The sequence below is a fragment of the Dinoponera quadriceps genome, unplaced genomic scaffold (assembly GCF_001313825.1).
Source record: "Dinoponera quadriceps isolate SergipeBrazil2010 unplaced genomic scaffold, ASM131382v1 scaffold96, whole genome shotgun sequence".
NCBI lineage: Eukaryota > Metazoa > Arthropoda > Insecta > Hymenoptera > Formicidae > Dinoponera > Dinoponera quadriceps.
The window spans coordinates 608,891-631,344 of record NW_014554269.1 but is presented as its reverse complement, the minus strand read 5'-3'; the positions used below and the strand labels follow the sequence as shown (position 1 = coordinate 631,344).

Here is a 22,454-nt window from a genome sequence, read left to right as displayed (position 1 = left end):
TGACTTCGCGAGTTATTCCAGAATTGCTGTGTGTGCGTCTCGCGCATGCTCTCGCACGATATCGGTTACTGTTCGCGAGGTAAATTTCGGCGACGACCTTGCCAGAGGCGGCGCGATCATCCTCCTACGAGGAAGCCCACCGTTTGCAATCGATAAGTCAGCTGCCGCGAAACGATAGAACGGCGAACTGAGCATATAACACGGTCCAGCGGCTTTCATCCCCGCGTTTTAACAATCTCCTAATTTATACGCCTGGCTTCCCATCACGAGAACCCAACAATATTGAGAGACCGAGAAAGAGAGAGAGAGAGAGAGAGAGAAAATCACACACGTAGACATTTATTGCGCGTTCTGGGATTTCAGTTTTTTTTAATGTGTTTAAGAAAAAAATACAGTTTCGTATGAAACTGCTGTAAAAAATTGCTGTAGAAAAAAATTGGTAAATACAAAGTAAAAAACTTTGTGTAAATAACGGCTTATTCAAATTTTCGTGTTACTTTAATATTGGAATATGTTTAATACATATTAAAGGAATATGAAAAAGTACATAAATATATGTTAAATTAACGTATTGACCTTGTTAACATATTACCTTTTAATATATTAAATTAACATAAAAATTGCAGTGTTATTTACACAAAATTGTTTATTGCATAATGACTCATATAGTGAATATTTGACTTTTACATGGAGTAATTTCGAAACAATGGTATACTAGTAATTTTATAATTATAATGTAAAAGAAAGGATAAAAATGAAGGGAGAAAATGAGAGATAAAAAAGAAAGAGAAAAGGAAAGGGGGAAAGAGAGAGAGACCCTTCTCTCTCTCTCTCTCTCTCTCTCTCTCTCTCTCGACATCCTTCCGATTTCCTCCGATTTTATCGTTTTATGTGCGGTCGAGATGCACGATTCACATCACGCACGGCGCTCGCACACGTTCGCGAGAGAAATATAACGTAACGAATAATATATCCGCGATACATTCGCGTTCGCCGAAAACGCCACATGGGAACAGTTTTGTACGTACGCTCGCGTGACGACTTCATTTCGGATAAATAATCGTCCCGGCGAAATGCTCACGGCGGAAAAACTCGTCAAAATTTACGAATGCGCGTTTCGTGCGGCGGAAAAAAGTAAAAAAAAAAAGAGAGAAAAGTTAACTCGGAGAGTTAATTTACGCACAAATCTCGCGCTCGCTTTTCCGTTACTTCGCGGCAGCTAGACCAATTACGCCTCAGCTGTTTTAAGTGTATCTACCACAGCTTTTATTTCGCGCTGATAATTAACGTACATACTTCTCCTCTCGCTAGTTTCTAAGTGGATTTTAACTTTGCGTCACGATGACATGGCAGTCGATGCGTTAAACCCTCGTAAAGAAAGGCGGAGTAACTGAAAGTGAACAGATAGATCAGGTCATGAGTGGCCTTAATATATAAATATGCATTTTGTTTGATCAAAACAATGAAATGGCACGAAAATTCTATGGAACATAAGCAAAAATATATTTTATAAAAATATTATAATAATATATTAAATAACGTCTCTCTCTCTTTTTGTCAAGTCAGAAATGATCTTTAGTTTTTTTTTGCGAAGATTAATTGATATTAGACTTGGGCAGATTTTACTTGAAATAATAATTAACAAATAAACCTCTAAATAACTCTTTTATTCAAAAGTCATCAAATAATGGTATTCATTTAAACAATTTATTTAAATGAATGCACAAATAATTTATTTGTTATTTGCATTATTCTTTATTCGTATTATTCGTTATTCAGATTATTCATGGTTCATTTATCATATTATTTGTCTTGTACTTTCTCTGTTTATTTCATAAATATTACCAATGTCTGCTTTTTTATGAAAAATGTTTTAATATATATTATTTGAATAATATAATAACGATTTTATGTAATATATCGAGTGTAAAAATAATATAATAAAATAAATTTACTTACACATAGAAACACATACACACGCAAATAATGAATAACGACTAACACAAATAATGCAAATAACGAATAATTATATGAACAATGAATGCTATGAATAATGAACGAATAATGCGAGTAATAAATAATATAAATAATAAATAAAATTTTATGAAAATAACGCACTGAGTGAACATTTATCCGGGTAATGCCGAATTCCGATCGATTCCCGTGAAAGGTCCACGCGTTGATCGTTGCTTCGACGGCGGGCCGGTGCGTCTCTATTTATCACGCGATGTATCCGTCTCACGCAGCTTTCGTGCGGCTAATTCGGCGGGTCTCTCCTTGTTTTCTTCGTCCTTGGACCACGCGTGCACTCGGGCGGCGGGAGAATATGGCGTGGCCGGGCGCGATCGATGGAGTCCGTCACGCGGAACGACATAACGATCCGACGATCCGCGCGCACTTATCCATCATCGAGTTCGCGAATTCCCGGCGAATCACGACTTCCTGTCCTTAATGGAGAACCGCTTGTTCGCGATGCGATATGCGAGGTGATGCGGTGCCGGCGCGTACTTTGCATACGGCAAACGTGCGCGGAGTGAGTCGCGTGAGATCGGCTCCGGGAGGACGCGAGATCCGCGTCTACGACGCGCACGCCAGCGTTTACGATAACTTTTTACGATCGGACGGCCAATAATAATAACGTCGTTGCCGGCTGCGGCGGCGGTCCGCGAAAATTAATTGGCACGCTCCAGGGCTATTATTATGCCCGGCTATGATGGGAGTTCTTTTATCCCGCACGGCTTACTCCGCCCGTAATACGATATTAGATTTAGCGCGTCACAATGTGGAGATTCCTTCTTTACGCTCCTATTCTATTTTCTCCGTCTATCTTTTGTTATCTCGTCGTTATTTACGAGTCGTATCTCCTTTCGCTATTTTACGTAGCCGTGCATTCGGAGGGGACTCGCGCGTCCTCGAACACCACGTAAATGTCGACGCTATTCTCTCTCTTTTTCCTCGTCCTCCCTTTCTTCTCTCTCTCTTTTCTCCCGTCTCCCTTCTCCGTCCCTCGCTCGATGCGCGCAGCTCCCTCGTGTATCCTTTGTAGATGAACAATGTCCAGAAAGGGGAGGACGAGGGGATAAGTCCGGAAAGGGTCCATCTTTCGAGGGGTAACGCCGCGCCCGCTCGAATAATAATGCCCTCATTGGGTTATCAGTGGCTCTCAACGCGGGAGAGATCCCACGTGGCCAACATCCATATCCCTCCTCTCCCTTCAATAATTGTTTATAGCCGAATATAATAACAGTCGGTTGGAAATACTATTTCCGAAATTGCGTATTCAACAATTTCGCATTTTCGACGCCGTTGTCCGGCTCGGCTCCACAATGAAGTAGATTTGCATACAGAACCGCTATCGATCGTTATTACTTATTCGTTAACGTGTGTGCATTACGTTTCGCGCGGAAAAATCCGCGCGAACTTTTCGCAGGCGCGCGCGCGAGCCGATGATGCAATGCGTGTTCGGAAATGTTTGTAGATAGAATAATAGCAACGTCGCGCGAACGTGTGTTAAAACGCGTTCCTTTGAAGCTCCGAATAGCACGCGATGTCTCTTTATTCACGACGGTTGACACGGGAAATAAATTCTCACGAAAATAAAAGCACCTCACGCGCGCGCGAGCGAGCGTACGAACGAACGAACGAACGAGCGTACACGCGCGTCCGCGTGCCTGTGTTGCTTTTCGACCCTCCTGCAAATTTTTCCGCGCGGAACTTTATACATCCGTCCGTATCGCGTAAAATACTCGTGAAAATTCCCTCTCGACGCTCCATCTCTCTCCATTCTCTCTCTCTCTTTCTCTCGAGAGCGCGCTAATCCCTACGCGAAGTCTACGATACCGAACGTGATGTAAACGCCTGGTCAAAAATCCCGCGCTCTTTCACTCGAAACATCCACGGACGAGCGCGTATCGCGCGCGGTGCGCACGCGGTCGAAATTAATTTCGTTAAGCCCGGCAAGAATTTGACGATTTACACGGATCTCGTGTAAATCTGCCGTCGATACGTGGCGCTATATCGGTTCTCTCTCTCTCTCTTCCCCCTTCCTTCGCTCGTACGAGCGACGATCTCGTCGTTGTGTTGAATGAACAAACGAGCGAGCAAGCGAGAACCCCCCATTTCGCCGGGTTAAGCCTCCTGTTACGGTAAGAGGGTCGAAGCCGTCTGCCGTAGTCACACGAGACTGAGAAGAGGCGAAGGGTGAAAGCAGGGGACAGTTGACGGCGTCGAACCGTTCTCTATTAATAAGCGTCTGCCGGCGACGAAATCTTAATTATAAAATAACCGCCGTCGCGATCGGCGAGAAGAAAGATCAGAAGGGGCGAACTTTGTTCTCGAGGAGACACGTCGATCCGTTAATTACCTCAGCCGGCTGTCGAATCATTTTTATCCCATCGGTTTTATACCGCGCGCTCGTTCGCGCACACAATTTCGGCGAAGTCGCCGTGAGAGAAACCTGATTGTAATTACGAAGTTTCGGGATTGAAAGCGTCAGGCTAAAAGCGTGAGCCGGCGGTATCGTGGAAAGAACCTCCGTCTCGCTCTCTTCCGCCAAGTAGCGACGCATTCGTGAATGAATCCACTGTTCTCAGTTAACAGGGAAACATATGGCAGTGTCCGTCAGCGATTTTCATGGGTTTCGAATATGTTGTGGAACAGCTAAAAATATATGATACGTGTTTCCTTCTTTGTGTGTTTCTTTTTTTTTACGAGCGAGCTTTGCCACACATTTAGGGACTGAAACAACTTTTCGAAAGAAATACGGCAAAATTTATTGTGAACGAATATTTAAAATCGTTAGGTACATGAAAATAGATACATGTTATGGATGACAAAATTTTATTTTATGCCTGTGTATTTTTAAAATTTTCGCAACTGCGTCATTTTATCGTATAATATTTTTTGCAAAATTGTGAAACGCAAAATTACGAAAAATTTTATTAAATAATTAGAGTCGCGGGTCGCGTGTATTATTAAATGATTCATCCCGATGATTGAATTCGTTATCAGCGTTGGAGAGTGCTTTTGGAAAATTATATAAACTACTAAATCACGAGAAATTTTATTTGACAATCAGGCCGCTTGTCGCTTATCGTCAAATTCGCCGGCAGGGAAATTCGAGTCGAACTTTCGGACCGCATTACACCGGAGCCGGACGCCTCCGAGCCAATCTCGTGCTGCGAAAATATTAATAGTTGCATTCTCCGTCGCGGGATCTACTCGGCCGAGAGGGCTCGTCGTTAATGCATTCGCGTTTGACTCCGGAAGGCAACAACATCGCCTTCGGTGACCATCCTCTCCCTCTCAGCGGGGATTTACGGACGCGCCCGGCCGTTGTGTTTCGCAGCGCAAAGCCGCAATAATTCTTGCGCTACGAACGCCCTACGGAAATTGTATGATTGCGCGGATGTACTTTCGCTAAGCCACAAGAATTGCCGTAGCTTCCCGTGCGCGCGAACGACGAGCGAGGCCATCGGCCTTGCTTCGCTGACTCGCCATTATGATAATCGAAGAACAACCGCGGGGAATTCCGCCGTAATGGAATTAATTCGATGTACCACGATACACTTGCGATATGCGGAGGATTGATCGGCCAGCACGTGTAAGCGATATGTTCCCGAAATAACGCCTCTCTCGTTTCTTGCGTCCCGTGGCTCGACATTTTTCCAGCCGACCTTCGCAGGGTGTTTCTCCCCTCCCTCTGCCACTCGCCTATCTGTGAAAACATACGGAGGGCCCGTTACTCTTGGCGAGTCGCTCTCTTTCTCTTCCGCTACCTGGCGAAGTCAAGCAGTCCTCGGGGAATCTTTCGTTTATCTTATCCTCGAAAAATCCCTCTCGAAAAACTCTATGAATTTTGCCTTTACTTCGGAAGCTATTCGGAAGAAGAGAGAGAGAGAGCCTTCACTTCTTTGCGGTATTTTTTCGGAGACCTAATATTTAGGACTTCAGTGGTTCTCAATTGGCCATGGTTATGCAAGAAGGATCCAACTCACATGGAGTATGTTTCGAGAAAAATGAAGATGAATATTTAATATGTGATTTAAAAAGTATAAACATATAGCATTGAGGTTCTTTATTAATCGTTCAAGAAGGCCCGTTTCTTTCTCTTTAAGGATATTCATTGACAAGCTTAGCTTTTAAAAAAAAGGGGAAAAAAATAGCGCAACTTGCAGAGAAAATAAAAAGACCGGTTTTTAAAAATTAATTTTGGGCGTTCATAAGGCTTGGATCTTTTTGTGTAGAAAGACATATATAGACTACCCGTTGGTGACGAAATCTCAAAAATCATAATTTTGTAGGTTGGATCCTAACGTAACTATGGCCAATTCCGAGTATTCTCTAAAATTCCGCTCAAATATTCACTACGATGAGCGGATTCGAGTTACATCGCGTTACAGGGATGCAAGTGCGAAGTTACGCGGCCGAAGGCCTCGTCGAAGCCCGACAGCGCGATTGTTGCTTCGCAACTTCCACGTGAGCGCACGAGTCGTACATTGAAGAGCGATCTCGCACGTCTAATAATTTCTAACAACTTCCTCCGGCTGCTCGTCGGACAGTGTCTTATCGAAACCGCGCATTCTTATTTTCACGCTCTCCCGAATCTACCGCGTCATCGTTCGCGCATCGAACTCGAGAATCGCTTGTGTTTCTTCTGCGACTCATTCCGGCGAGCTTTTTCTTATCGGGCGCTGTAGAGTTGATGTTTTTCGCGCTCTGGAGCGATGAGTCAATCTCATATCGGCAATTTAACACAATAATCACTTATCTCCCGGCGGGAGGCTCGCGAGAACGATCTATTTCGCGCCCGAGGCGATTCGATTTTCGCGAAACGGCTGCATTCGTCGTGGATTTCACATCGTGAAATCCACACACACGCGCGCATATACACACGTACACGCGTCTCCTAACGTCTGCTGTGCGACTGATAAACCGGCAGCCTTCGACCGGACGCGAAGTTCGTTCGGATTTCGGCATTCCCGACCATTTGATTTCGCCCGGCTGCAATCCGGAGATTAGCAACAACGAGAGAGGGACCGGCCGAAATGTCGGTCCGACTGGGACCAAGCGGGCTCATCCTCGGGCTCGTCGAACGACGAAATTTCGTTACGTACCTCGTTGCCTTGGCCTCCCGTGGGGACGCGGAATTTTTCAATTTCCCGTCGCCCCGTGATCTCCCGACGCTCGTATTTCGCGGGTCGAGATACCGGACTCATTTCCGAGGTGCTGCCGACGCGAGCGAGCGGGCGGACGCTGATAAAATTTGCTCGCGTTCCGACGATTTATGTAACTTTCGCGCCGCGGGTCAACGCTCGGCCGCTCGCCCGGGGGACACGGCCTATCAGTTGGCGCGATCGCGAAAATCTCGCCTCGAAGGATACCGTTTTATTGTGTCCGCGGTTGTGCTCTCCCGATACGAGAGAGTTTGCCGATTTTACGGTCCGCGGCCGCGCCAACGAACGAACGAGCGAGCGAACGCGCGCGCGTGCGTTCGCTATAAACACGTTTATCGATAAAACAGCGATATAAATGGCGGGGAACGCGTTTAGATCTCTATCCGCGAGCGATTGTTCGCGGGATAATGCGACTTTTGCCGGTACTGCGCTCGGCCGAACGTAATGCGAGCGTGTCCGCGATAAAAATCCGCGAACGTGCGCGCGCGCGCTGCTACCACTACTCATTCGCCTCGTATTAATTTATATCAGCTGACGAACGCGGGACTCGGCGTTCACGGTAAAACAACCTGTATCTGTCCGTAAATAGAGGCGCTATCGATTCGCCCCGCGACAGTTCCGCCGACCCGCCCGTCAGAACGCATGCGTTGGCCTTTCCACGGTTCTTTGGGAATTTTCAGCTGCCGCTGAAAATACGGTAAACGCGGACGCGTCGACCAGAGCCGCTCGTGGCGCTCTTTTCGTAAAGTAATTTTAGAACCTTCTTCCATGGCCACCGCGAGATTACCGTGTCGCGCGGCGTGAGACGCTCCTCCCGTCAGGACTCCCGTCGAAAAATTAAAAATATCCCGCGCCGAGCCGCGCGGGAGTCCGGAATATAAATATGCGACGGCGTCCTGCATTTTGCATACCGAGCCGCAGCGCGGAGGCGGAGATGTCGGATGACGTAAGGAGAGGAAGAGAGAGAGAGAGACGCGCCGCGAGAGATCGTGCGATTACGTTTCTCCCGAGCCCGGCGAGATCGAGACGCGATCCGACGCGGAATCGCGCGGCGGCTGGAAGTTTCATCGCGAGAATCGGCATCGGGATCCGCGAGAGACGACGACCGCCTCCTCCGGTCCCGAGACAATTTTCCTAGCCGTTGGAAAGCCCGATGACGGGCGATGTAGAGATTCCGCTCGCTGGAAACTCGCGGCTTGGGTAAACACACGGGAGAGAAGGCGGCAGCGAGCCGCCGGCGCGGCTGTGAAACGTCGTAAGCAGTACTCATTTATCGCACGTAAATTCGCGCATCGCCGCGATATGTCGGGGATGCCTCTTTTCCCTCTCACTTTTTCGGCTTCTTTTTTCTTCTCTCTCTCTCTCTCTCCTCGTAAACGAATAAAATCCTGCCTCGGATATGATGAAACGCGCCGAATTCTCTCGCGGCATGTCTAATTTTTCCTCCGCCGGTGTGTGCGTACATGTGTATTTTCCGACGAAAATAGCCGACGGCTTCTGCGGGAAGGAAGCGAGCGAACGCGCGGTTCGCTTCGATTCACGGCTCGGCTCGCGCTGTCATCTCCACGTGCGTGCAAAATTTACGCGGGGGCGAAGCCCCGGAGATCGGACGCGTGCGCGCGTTCCCGTGCCTGACAAAATAGAGCTGGATTCTCTTTGAAATCGCCACTCGTCGACCGGTAAACATGCTTCTCTCTCTCTCTCTCTTTCTCTCTCTCCCTCCCTCCCTGCCTCTTTTTGTACATCTATATCTCTCTCAGCGTCTGTACTTTCTCCCTCTCTCTTTCTCTCCCGCGCGCTCTGTGATCGTTCGGCCGTGACGTCTCGTCGGGCGGAACGTTTGCCGAACGGCCGATCGTTATCAAATAAAGTGGATCGATTCGCCCCGAGACGCGGATCAGTTTCTTATCATTGTAACGTTGCTGCCGTGCGAGATAAGGATCGCCCGGGGAGTACATAGCGATGTAGAACGCTTGTAAATTCATGAATATATCAGCAGTAGTATATATATTCCGCGCTGTGTTAGCGATATTTTCTGGTATCTTAAATATGATAAACATCGGGAAAGAGAGAGGGGGGGAGGAATCGTAGTACTAACAAGTTTACTTCGAGAGCGTGTCCCGATAATTCGAGATACACGTCCAACACTCGAGAGCGATGACGTGTCGAAGAGGGGCGCCGTCGTATTTTTGTCGCTCGAACGACGCTCTTGCGGTTTTTTCAGATCATATTGCGTTAACTTTATCAGATAAGTTCCGTTATGAACGGCAATATTTGTCTACCCAATGTTCCCGATTAGAATATTACTGTTTCATCCGGCTTGCCCGAGTAATAACAAATGTATCAGTTCGACCGGAACAAGTGTGTCGAAGATACTCATCCACGAGCGGTCGCGTTGGCGCATTGCGTGCGCCGTCGAATGGCGCCTCTCCTAAACGACCTATTCAATCATATGAACAATCAGTGTGTATCGCTGATATTTATATTGCTCAACAGATTACACCTTACGGAGAGGAAGAGAACGGTCCCGTCTATTCCACGCGACGTTAATTACGATATAATTCATTAAAACGATCAACAGTCGCGAGTATGCGCGGGGCCGGGTCTCCGACGAGATACGCAAAAAGATGCGCGGCCACCGAAGGGGACGGGCGGGCAGGGATTTGCCGTGGAATACGAAATAAACGCACGCGAAGCTATTTACGTAACGTTACGTTACGTGACGTGAAGAGCCGATCGATGTCGACGATCGATAGCGGATGTAATTACCACGTAGACCTTAGCATAGATTTTCATGCAACTACCACGTTGTCCACGTACAAAGTGTCCCTCAAGTCGCGACGTAACGACGAGCCGGCGGTGTCGCGATCGACCGAGATTTGGGAGCCAACGGATGAACGGATTGACGTCCGCTTTCACACTCCCGCTTCTCGACAGATCGGTCTGCGAATTCATACGGAAAGAGATCCCTTCACGTCGACGAGTGTAACCGACTTCTCCCGGGAGCCATCCTGTGCATTCGTGTGACTACCGGCCCCCACGTAAGATCTCGCAGTGTTGCACTCCGGACACTCCCATCAAATGGGCGATTTCCTTCGGGCGAGCAGACCGCCGATCTCACACGAGGGGCTCGTCGTTGACGACGCGTTATTACCAAGCGAGGCGGTGTGAACGCGAACGAACGCGGGTCGCCCGTCCGTCCGTCCGTCCGACTCGTCGTCTCTTGAGAAGCAGCAGGAGAACGGGAAGAGGGGGGCCCTATCTCTTTCTCACTCTCTTTCTCTTCAGGAACGTTCTACTGGCAGCGGGCCATCCATTAACGTGAATTAGAGTATTTAACTCAGCGGGCGAGGAGAACGAGGAAGACGAGAGATCCCGCGCGATAGAGGTGGGGGATGAGAAAAGGCGGGAAGGGGAAGGAGGAGGAATGAGAATGGAGGCGATCGCGCGCTGACTCGCCCGCATACGGTCGCGTCGCACTGCCAATTGGCCGGTTTCGTCATCGACGCGATGATGCGCGCAGTGCCGCGCGAATCAAAACACGGTACATACGTACACTGCTGGTGGCGATAGCGACGGTGTAGCATCGTATTGAAAATTGCCGCGGGCGATAACGATCAATTAGCAGAATGACAGGTTGAATGCTGAGGTGTGATAAGAAGTGAGAGAGAGAGAGAGAGAGAGAAGCTCGTTATCGGACGCGACGTTTGTATTTTTATTCCTCGATCGACGGGACTGCCCAGAACGAACGAGTTCGGTCCGATTTTCGCCGGCGGAATATAACGTGGAATTTTTTATCGCGGACATTTATCCGCGATGTTATGGGGTGACCCTTTAAGCGGCTGAGAACGAGAGAGAAAGAGAGGGAGGGAGGATGTGTGCGACGCGAAGACGCGCGACGGGTGGCGCGCGAAAAGCAAACGACGCTCGCCGTAAAAACGTCTTTACGATTTCCGTCGATACTCCTTCTCAGGAGTAGTCCGGTCGAGCGACGGGCGGACACTTGGGGACGGCAAACGCTACGTAATAAAGACCTCGCTCTGTCCTCGGCGGAATCGCGCCCGTATCCTCGATTAAACAGCGGATCGAAGCGGCTCCTAGGCGATTGTAAGAGGACGACCACGGACGGATCTGCCGATAGAATAAAGCAGAGCAGGATGCCGGGTGTGCTCGGCCGCTTGAAAAACCCCCGCTATTACCCGCTTTCTCTCTTTCTTTTTCTCGCTTTCGCTCTCGCTCATTCTCTCTCTCTCTCTCTCTCTCTCTCTCGCAGGCTCCTTTCGTTCTATGCCGCTCAGCCGCGGCTACTCCTGCCTTCCTCTTCTGCTTTCCTGTTCCTCTCGTTCTCGGTCTCTGTTTCTCTCTGTTCTCTCTTTCTCTTTTTCCCTCGAGCGGCGCGTTCGCTATTGATTTCAGGTTTATTCTTGGCAGCTCGTTCGCTCTGCTGGCGTCAAAACATCGAAAGGATGAGGGAAGGGTGGTCGTCACCGGCGCGTTTGAGATCCTGGTACTCGACGACAGGCCGCTGTCGCGGAAGCTCAACCGCCCCTGTGTCGACACACTCGCGATAGCACTCGAAACGAAAGACTCAATGGTTAAATTACGATCCAGCCGCGCTGCTGCTTGCTCGTCGTCCGGGGCGACGGGTAGGGAGACTCCCCGGTGTGGATGGTTCCGTGTATGCGTGTGCGCGCCGGGTCTGCTGCTGAAATTATTATTGCCCGCTTTCTGGATACGACGTAATAGCAGTTGGGTTGCTTCTCGGAAGAGCACCGTGAAGCAGCAGTAAGTAACACTTTCGTGGAGGTCGAAGTTTACGTGCCTGCCCGTAGATAGCACGTGCTATCGTGACATTTAACAAGAATGAAAGTAAATCGGAGTTTATAGCGAGAGAGATATATTGCGCGGGAATAAACTTCTGTTGTGTTTCTCGTATGATGAGAGTGACAAATTCGCGATGTCTTCCGGGCGAAGATGTTTCGGGGCGGCGCGCGATCGCTCGCGTTGGCGCACAGTGTGCGCCATCATTGTATCTTTACGTATACCGTGTAATCAGTATTTTCGATAAAAGTATTGGTGTATCCACTCGTTCAGTCGAATCATCGCGTACGCATATGGATCTTCGTGATGATGTTTTAGGAGTTACGTGAGCACTCGCGTTGGCCACCAAATTTCTCCATCTAAGAAATTTTCTATTTCAAAATTTAACTACATTTCTCAGCATAATATTGTAATATTGCAATATGGGAGATGGTCTCTCGTACTGAATGAAATGGAGTTAGTTATTTTTGATCGCTCAAATTTCGACACGGTATTCCGTGTATTTTCATCATTTTTATAAAAATATCATTTGCTCTCTATGTTTATTTAAATGACTAATGTATCAATATGTCTAAATTATCACGTGGAAGAGTGAGTCTTCGAACGATGACGTCTTACGCATGCACTCGCGTTGGCGTACCACGTGCGCCGTCGTATTTCGTCGAAACGACCACGAGTCTTTCACATAAATTTCGCAGCACGATATTGTCGCGTTACAGTTCGCGGTAAATCACTTAAATTGGCGGTAATTTATCGTCACAATAAAATATTGAAAATGAATACCGCTTAACACGCGTCGTCTGCGTGTTTTCCGGAAGTCCGATGTTCCTTCATTATAAATATTATTTAGATGATTGTTGGATTATTATTATATTATGCTATTATATCAATTAAAAAAAAAAGACTTGTAATAAAAAATCGAAGACTTTACGATATACAATCAAATTCTCGATTTCGCGCATTCGCGTTCCGAAATCGTCGCTTATTTGTCGCAAGTCGCGGATCCCGAGTCGCGATCTCGGGTTTTATACTTTCGCGCGGGAAATCGCGTTTTAGTATTTCCCCAGCCGATAAATGACGACCTTTTTGATTCTTCCGCCAGGGCGTACGTCTGATCCCTCAGGATTTCCGCTTCATCCCCCTTTGCATTTCATACGCGACGTGATGTACCCCCGATTCGAGCGCGAATCGGTGGTGCACGTGTGCAAATAAGCCGCCTCTCGACCCACGCGGGATTGTCACCCCGGATATCTCCGAAGGTGCTGAATTACAAGCGTATTACGAGTATCTCCAAAGGTGCTGAATTACATACGCCACACGTCTAATTATTCCACGGCGTTATGGCGCTTGCGCATTTCACGGCGTTACTATGAAACGGATTTTAGTCGACCCCGAAACGCGAAGCGACGTTCTCGCATTAGTCAGATCTAAAAGCGCGGAATCGCAATTTGCTTTCCCGCAGCCGCTGCGTACGCACAGTTCCTCTTTCTCTCCTCCTCCCCCCCTCTCTCTCTCTCTCTTTATTTGCCGTTTATTCTCGTTTTTATTCATTCGTTCAGTCAGCCGACTCTCAATTTCTGCGTCTCGCAACACACCGTGCCCGCTAATTAAGTTCGCGTCAAATTGCAAAGTTAATGCGTATTTCCACGAAGCCACGGCTCACTAGCTAGTATGCTGGCTCATGCTCGCGCGTTAACCGGACGTCATCGTCGTCGGACAATCGCGGCAGTTCGCCGCTGCAATTTGCACAACTAGCGCAACTCGGCCGAATAGACGAAATAGTCCCTTCTCGTCGACGGTCGCCGCTGTATCGTCCGCAACGCGCTTGCTTTTTCTACTGCCAGTCCCGATAACGTCGATCCGCCCCCACACGCGCGAGCCTGTGTGGGTGTGTGTACGTATGTACGTTGTGTGTGCACGCGGCAGTATCGACAAGCCAGTTCCCTGGTTTGCCGGTTATCCGCCTGCCTCTCGTCCCTCCCTGCCCCTCTAGGTAATTTTGGTCGATAACACAGACGCCGTGCATGCGAAAAGTGCCATCTCGTTTGGTCGATGGTACTCGAAATAGGTCATTTGTCTGATGCGACGTAGCGTTCGCGTGAATGTCCATCGATCTACCGGCCAGGTAGGATAAGCCCGTCGGGATTAGCCCGAGATACGAGTCCGCGTTGGATTAACTCCTCGTCGTGCGAGGTGCAATATTAAACAAGCGAGACCCTCCTCACGAGCGCGTCAATATTTCGTTGTCAAATCTGTTACGGCCTCGTCCCCGTCGCGATCCACTCCGAGCGGATGCGTTAATCCTCCCGAGGATTTCACCCTGTAGAGAACGTTACGATTATCGATTACTAATCTAGGCTTCGTGGCGGTCGCGCACGACAGTGGGAAAAGAACGAGGAAGAGAGCTGTAATGAACAAGAGGGATTCGAAACCATTTCAGTTTAGGTCTCACGTTTTACGCGATTTTATCGCCGAATATCTTTACTCTTGGAATGCCGACCGCTGGATCTCTTTTTTTTTTACTTCTTTAATCTCGGCCGGGATTTTCCTCTTCGATGTCTCCCGCGACGAAACGATGAAGGCGATTCGCTGCGACTTCCAGGCCTGCGCAGTGAAAGATTTTGTGTTAATTTAACATAAGGTGAATATGTTGAAAAGCAACACAAATATTACGTCACGAATTAACACACAAAGTCAACATCCACAATATTTTAATCGACACTGAACTATAAAATGTCTTATTTTTACTGCTCCAAATGTTATTCTAACATTTACACACGTTGAATACCGACTTAACACAAAATAACTGAAATAACGTAAATACAATATGTTAAATTAACACACGAGTATGTGAAAAATTGGACAAAGACCGATTTTAACCCAAGTAAAAAATATTTCTTACTGAATGACTCACGAGAGATTCATCCAAATTCTAAAATATTATATTCAATCGAGAGAGAAAGAAAAGGAGAAAAAGATGGCGCACGCGGTGCGCCAACGCGCCCGCTCGCTCTCCTCCTCGAAGCATCATCGGGCGAGGATCGACGTCTTCCCATGCGGTATCGCCGTGAAAATCACCGCGAGCTCGATGACCGGACGAATTGTTGGCTCGTGCAACCGTTCGACGAACAACCGAATCCAATTAAAAGCAGCGCGAGCGCGTCGGAACAACGCGCTGAAGCCGACCGACCGACTGCTATCGCTTGGGAACGTGAACGCGTGTTTCATCGTTCGCTCTCTCTCTACGCCCGAGGAAGCTGATCGAATTAGCGTGGCGTCATTAAAATCCTTTTTTTTTTTTTTCATTATACACGCTCTCTCTCTCGTTCTTTCTCTCTCGCGCGCGATCGCCATAAGGCCCAGCTAGCCGTGGCGACACGCTCCGCTGACGCCGAAGGGGAAGCATGCTCTGAATGGTCCCTTGTATACCGCCGCGCGCGGAAAGCCTCGCTCTCTGTTCGTCGGCCAGAGAGAGAGAGAGAGAGAGAGAGAGAAAAAGCAGACGACAAAGAACTGTTAGACTGTCGTTGACCGAGCGACGCGAGAAAGCGAGCCACCCGCTGAAATGGAATTGAGGGTTTTACCTCGAAAGGGACATACGAGCAACGGCGGCTTCTTGCAGCAAAACGAACGTCAAAAAAATAACACCGTCTTTCTTGAAATACTTGAAACGTTTCGATGGCTCAGGAGAAACGGAAGAGGCGCCTCCTTCGCCTTCTGCTCAGAAGACGAAAGGTCAGTGTTCGTAATTTATGATTTGGCGGTAAGAACGTACGATCGTTTAATTATCACCGGAGGCTCTAATTAGAAGAGAGGTCGGTGACCCGTCAGGGGCCTTGAGTATTCGTTAAATATTCATGAGAGGATATCAACTGTCCTTTTTTTCGAGTGATGCGTGCTTTTGGTATGACTTAGCGATCGCGGCTTTTTATCGTTAAATTATAAGTTTTCGGTGTATCGATTATTTTTCTCCTTCTGACACTGAAGTAAATAAGCTATGTTATTTTAACGTTTTTACATGTTGAATATCGACATAATCGTAAAATATTGAGATATCATAAACATATGTTAAATTACACATACGATATGTTAAAAGTTTAATACAAAAATGTTAACAAGGATCGATTTTAACACAAGTACAAGATATTTTTATTGTATATAATTTGGGAGATTAATCCTGGAATGATCGCGTAGATAACAAGTGTTTGCCATTTTAAATTGACATTTTCAACAAAAAAATTGCTTTAGGAAATAATATTTATTCGTGTAGGAAAGCGTAATCATTTTAAAATATCTTATTTAAAACATCAGCAGTTTTCAGTTAACAAACATACGAAGGTGCTAGGTGGATGCTTGTGTTTCTTGGGAAATGCATTTTAGTACGCATGAATAACACCTGTCATCTGCGCGATCACTGTAGAGCTAAAGACAATAATACAATCACGCTGTAACGATTTAAATACATAATGATGTAACGTTTGCGAGCCGTCCGGAACGGGGAAAAAAAACTCGCGCTCGCGAAACGTGACTTCAGTTTGATTCTACCGAACGCGAGCCTGGTGTAATTTTAACATATCGCGCGTCAGCGAACTTCCGGCGGCTATTGCACCGAGCGAAAAGAAAAAGAACAAATGGAAGAAGAAGTGGAAGAAGAAGAAGAAGAAGCGCGCATACGTATTGACTGTAACGAAGTCTCGGAACTCGTGCCAGCTGACGAATCCGCACGGACTCTCATCTCGTCGGAGACGTCGCTCGTTCCGCGTGAGAAATTGGAAGAATCAATTAACGACGGCGACATAGCCGGAAGTCCGTATCTCTCTGTCTGTTTTTTCTCTCTCTCGCCGGCGAAATTAACGCGTTTTTAATCCGCACCGGCGATCCTCTATCCTCGCGATCGGAGCGGAGGAACTTGGGCGCGCGCTCGCTCGCTCGCACGTCTGCCAGTCGACCCGAAGATATATTTCCAGCGAGGGAAAATTAGGTCGCTCCGGGATCACGTTCTCCGCTGTGTACGCTCGCCTTCCCTCAGCCCTGTCCCTTTCGTTGATTAAGCCACGCTCGCGGAATAGCGAGCAGTCGAAGAGGAAACTGCTGCTACTGCAGAGCCAGAAGTGACTTCTGTCGTTCTCTCTCTCTCTCTCTCTCTCTGCCTCTCTCTCCTTCCCCCTCTTTCTCTGTTCCTCGCTTCTTCAGCTCGGGGTTACATCGAGTTCGCTCGCTCTCGCCTTCTGAGGGAATCCTCCTTTTACACGTGGTAGTTGACTCCACGTGTGTCCTTTAATGGATCGTTCGCCGAGTAAAAGTGCGAGAAAGCCGCACTCCCATTCCTTCCGGATTATTTTTCCGGTCCGTTTTTCTTTTTACCGGCTGTCGCACTCGCGCTTCTTCCGTTCGCGCCTCTTCACGTCATCGGGTCACCCTTGTTAGTCGGCGATCGTGATCGGACTTCCGAGAGGAAGGGAGAGAGAGAAAGAGAGAGAGAGAGAATGCGCGGCGTAACCGGCGGCGCCCCTCGTGGTTTTATTAGAATTTTATTCGCCCCGTGTGTCCCGTATAATCGAATCCCGGCGGACAAAAATTGGCTTCGTGCTGCGGAATTTGGAGGAACGATTGGATTTCGCGTGTGTATCGGCGCGATTGAATATTTCCGCCGTGAATGGAATTACGGCGGGGGAATTTCGCGTTTTCGATAATATTTTATCCCGTTGGGTCACGAGTAGGAAAGAGGCACTCGAGGCGATTAGAAACGGTTGTTGATGCCGCGTGGTGTTTTCCGTCCGCTCGCACGCGACGATTCGCAACGTCTCGGAACGAATAAACGGCGTCGGCTCCGTTTTTACACCTCGTTGTTTTTGGTATGTTTTATCTAAACTTTGATAACTTTGCTAACACGTTAAAAATGCTTGTATGTGTTTCCAATAATAATTGTCAAATGTTCAAATAAATGTATTTTCAAACGATTTTAAAAGCCTGACTTTTAAAAGCTTACACACACACATACACGCACACACGCTGGAAGTTTGTGAATAAGTAGAGAGACGATAATCAAATACAATTAATGATGCATGCCATTAGCTCGTTTCATCGACTACCGACCATTTATTACATTTGTTATGTGCAATTGGTTACGTCTTATATATAAATTAATTAGACGCGACGATATCACAGCACCGGCGAGTCTCACGCAGGCAGCTCGTCAACGTGTTAATTAATCACCTCCGTTAACCTAGTTTTCCCGTTACTAAAAATTGTATTTGAATCTATATCGCATAATTAAGCGCTAATTATTTGCTAATTACCTTCGGCAGTTTTGCATTTATTGTCCCTGTTCATTTGCGGGAAATTAATTTTCAAGTTGCTAACTTGCCGTCACGCCGACACTTCCGCTATTTACAAGCACACGCGAGGCAGTATAATTGATACGCCGATCGGGGAGGCGCGCGTATCGCAATCAGCCGGCGGCAGAAATCGTCTCGAGCGCTTCGACGGGCACTTCGTCGCCGTCGGATTTTCCGTAATTGCCGAGAGAGACCGAGAGGAGACCCCCTTCATTTCTCAGACTTAACAAAGAGCAACGGAGCCGTCGCGGGGCTTCATCTCCGTTCGCTCGCACACACGCGGCCCCCGGTATCGAAATCCGGTCTAAATCGAGTTTTCAGAAAAATGTTCAAGGTAGGAATAACAAATGGCCCTCGCCGAGCTCGCTTCGCCCGGCTACGGAGCGAGCTGCGTCGAGGGGACGTCCCAGAAATAATCTGGGAAGAAGGGAGAACTGGACAAACCATCTGTAACCTGCCTCGCGCGAGATTGTGGATGGCACACGGCCCGGGGGCGAACCATAAATTATAGTTACCCTTCGCTGTCCATGGTAAATCGTTCGCCGTCGCTCGCGGATCCACCGTCTCGCTCGTTCCATCAAATAGTCCTTCTTCATTTAAACTTCTACGCGAGAACGGAGAGCGTCGTCAAATCGCGATTAATCTATATTATTTCACCGGCTGCGCATCGATTTCCTCGATGCGGTTTGTCATCGATTCGCATGCCGAATTTTTACGCCTCCGTTCGCCGAAAGCGAACGTTTAATTAATCCTCGAACGATGACGTCTCGAGGTGGAACTTGAGCGCGCCGCGTGCGCCGTCGTATTTTCGTCGAGACGATGTCTGAGATTTCCGTAAATAGACTCCTTTGGTCTGTTCGCTCTTGTCGTTTGTCGATTATTTTCAGAGAAAACAATCAAATCTCCAAACGCAAAGCATCTGCGGATTTCGGTAAAAAACAAAAGTTCAGTTTCCCGTTCGTTTCTACCGCGAATGGGGAGTCTCATCTTTAGCTGCCGCTCCAGGATCGCGCTGAGGTATTATCTAACCAACGACATTTCGATGGAACGCTGCCAGAAATCCTTCTTGTAGCGCGATTGCCCGCGGTCACGGTGAATGGTGTGCCACCGCGAAAAATTGGCAACGCCATTTTCGCGTCCATTATCCTTCGTCTCTAACGATCCCGGAGAGACCGGAGCAGAGGGACTGTTTGGAGACCGGAAAAACCGAAGCGTACGTTGATGCGGTAGTAAAAATATTAGTCTTCCTCGTCTCGCGCAAGCGGATGAGAAGCGAGAGAGAGAGAGAGAGAGAGAGAGGGAAGAGCGAGCAAATGTTGATGAAGGTTAATAGAGTTCACGCGGTATTAATTTCCCGTTTTTCATCTCTCCTCGTACTTGAACCTTTGTAGATCCACGGAGAGATAGAGAAAGGAAGGCAGAAAGAGGAGAGAGTATGCTACTTTGTTCAAACATCCTATCATCGGCCAACGAAGCGGAAACGAATCATCGAACTCCATCAATTAACTATTACTCTGACCGATGCAGCGACCTGAGAAATAACCATAGTCAATTTATCATTTAATCAGACTCAGATTGAAACCCCGAATAGAATTCAGCTTTCGAATTTCCACGTTATAATTCGCGACCGTCGATTCGTCGACCTTCAAAATTGCATTTTGCAATTCGTTCACAACCGGGCTCGTTATAATTAACAAGATCGCCATTAAAAAGCACGAGTCGATGAAATCGCGTGCGTACACATGTGCGATCCTTCCGAGACGCGTGAAGAAAAAGAAGCTCGCGCAGGATATCCTGTGTATCCCGCGACAAGCCCGTGCACTCGTAACACACACTTCAACACCATCACACCGGCGAGATATTTCTGCTGACGCGGAGGAATAAAGCCGAGAAACGAGCAAATGCTCACGTGGAATCGTACCTTCTTGTTTCAGCACATGGTGCAGACGGGGATGGCTGCGCCCTACGGTGGGGGTGTCTTCCCGCCGCCGGTGAACGGGGTCGCGGGCGTTGTGGGGGCGGCAGGAACGGCCGGTGACGTGAAGCCACCGCCGCCGGTGCAGGTGAAGGAGGAGAGCGCCGGTGCGCCCCAACAGCCACCACCTAGCGGGCCCCAAGTTCCACCTACGGCGGGCGCCCCGCACCCCTCCGCCTCCGGCGCGCCGACCGCGGCCAGTTTCAGTCCGCCGCCACCTCCGAATGGAGTTGATCAACAGGCCATTGTAAGTGTCACGATTCCATCGTGTTCGCTACCAGTGTTACACCTGTGTGATACGGTTCAAATACTCGATTTGCCTATTTCACATTTTATGTGTTTATGAGTGCAAACATGCATTATGAACGTGCACTATTAAGCACACAGAAAAGCGTTAATCGTACTGAGAAGAAGAGCAATTAATTCGTTTGCTTTTTCTTCTTTTGAGTAATGGATATCTCGAACAAAGGATATTTTCTTGATAGTATTAAGATATATTTAAATATTAGAGAAGCTCCATTAGCATTTACTCAAAAGAGGAATTTGCTCTCTTTTCAAGAATATTTATAAACTTTACCGGAGAATATGTTATGAACTTTATCGGAGAAACGTTAAACTCAGCTAATTTGAATAAGCAAACAGAAATTTCATTGTTTTAATTTGATATTCTTGCTTGAAGTATTCAATTTACCAGGATTTAGAATATATTTTGAATAAATTTGATGCTTATAATGAACTTACGATATACCTGCGGATGTATAAACTTATAAGATACTTGAAACAAGTAGTATATTTATTTGCATGCAGTATGTACTTTTCTGTGTATAGCTATGAAAAGTATACAGTTCACGCGCGCCGTAGTGAACGTATATGAAGAAATCAAATAACGTGTAAACATATGTTGGCTGCCCCGTCGAATTTCATTGATCGCACGGAACTGGTGATCGAATTGCTAAAGATACAATCAAGAAATGTCACTCGGGACGCGTGTATCCTTTACTTTTTTTCGTTGGCTCCCTACTTACTCTATAGTCAACGTTCCTTTAGAATCCTTGTTCAATATTATGTGATACGCTTAATTATACTTTATAAATATCTTTTATGAAACACGGGGATTAGAATGGCGAGGTGAAATGAAAGAAGCTCGCAATAAAATATCCTGCTTCTTTCTACAGATTTCAATAAGAGACAAAACAGATTGTCCCGGATGAATTTCTCGGGACATGTTGAAACGGTTCACTGGAGATTGAGACAGATTTGCAAAATTTGATTTCGAGAAAGAAGATTGCGCCATGTGGATCAGTTATCGCGCTATAACAACGGGTCACACGGCGCCGATTGTTCACTTTAAGCGATACCGGCGTCTTTAATAGAACCATAAACTGAAGAAACACCCGACTCGAGCCGCGGGGAGCGCGTTCTCCGAGCGATTTTTACGTTGTGCGAGAGACATTTCGTATAAAAGCGGGATTGGAGTGTCCTCATAGGACCACTGTTCTGCCTTTTCCGCATGAACACGATGTTATACGTCCCGTGGCACCGAGGTTCTCCCGTTATTGGTCGACCTCGTGTACCGAAACCGCAAGCGAGAGCCCGTTAGAGAGACATCGAGACAGAGAGACAGATAGAAGGAGAGAGAAAGAGAGAGAGAGAGAGAGAGAGAGAGAGAAGCAGTCGGTGGTTTTTCGGATGTTCCCGTCGTCCGTGACAATGTGAAATTGCGCGTTCCTGAAGTGGCCCCAACGCGAGCACGCCCTTCGAAATCCCGTAACACTCTCCGCTACTCGAGGAGTACCGAACTCTATCTCTCTCCTCCTCGTGTCGCAACTCTGTCTCGCACCTTCTTCCTCCCTCGTCCTGTTTTACGGTATGAACAAGAGGAGGAGGAGGAGGAGACGGAGGGGGGGCGATCGTCGTCGTCGTGTCACGTAGCGTGGTCGCGCGGTCAATGATTCCGGACACGTATGAATGGCGAGGAGAGACGTACGCCACATCGGCGACGAGAGTGAATTCCACGAAGGGAACCACGCCACCTTGTAATTCATAACGGGACGCGCGCACGACGGACAGCAAGGGTTATTCGCTCTCGCGGGATAAAAGAATTGTTTCCCCCCTCTCCCCTCGCCCGCGTTCGAGACTGCGGGT

General features: G+C 47.7%; 1 protein-coding gene across 10 annotated transcripts in view; it reads left to right on the top strand.

Moving 5' to 3' along the window:
* Positions 1 to 22,454, top strand: part of LOC106752109 (RNA binding protein fox-1 homolog 2-like) — a 370,278-nt gene that overhangs the window by 213,463 nt on the left and 134,361 nt on the right. For all 10 annotated transcript variants that reach the window (XM_014633549.1, XM_014633558.1, XM_014633610.1 and 7 more), the window contains one exon: positions 20,269 to 20,556. In XM_014633549.1, the coding sequence (XP_014489035.1) occupies positions 20,272 to 20,556 (285 nt within the window). In that variant the 5' untranslated portion in view covers positions 20,269 to 20,271. The remainder of the gene's footprint in view (positions 1 to 20,268; positions 20,557 to 22,454) is intronic.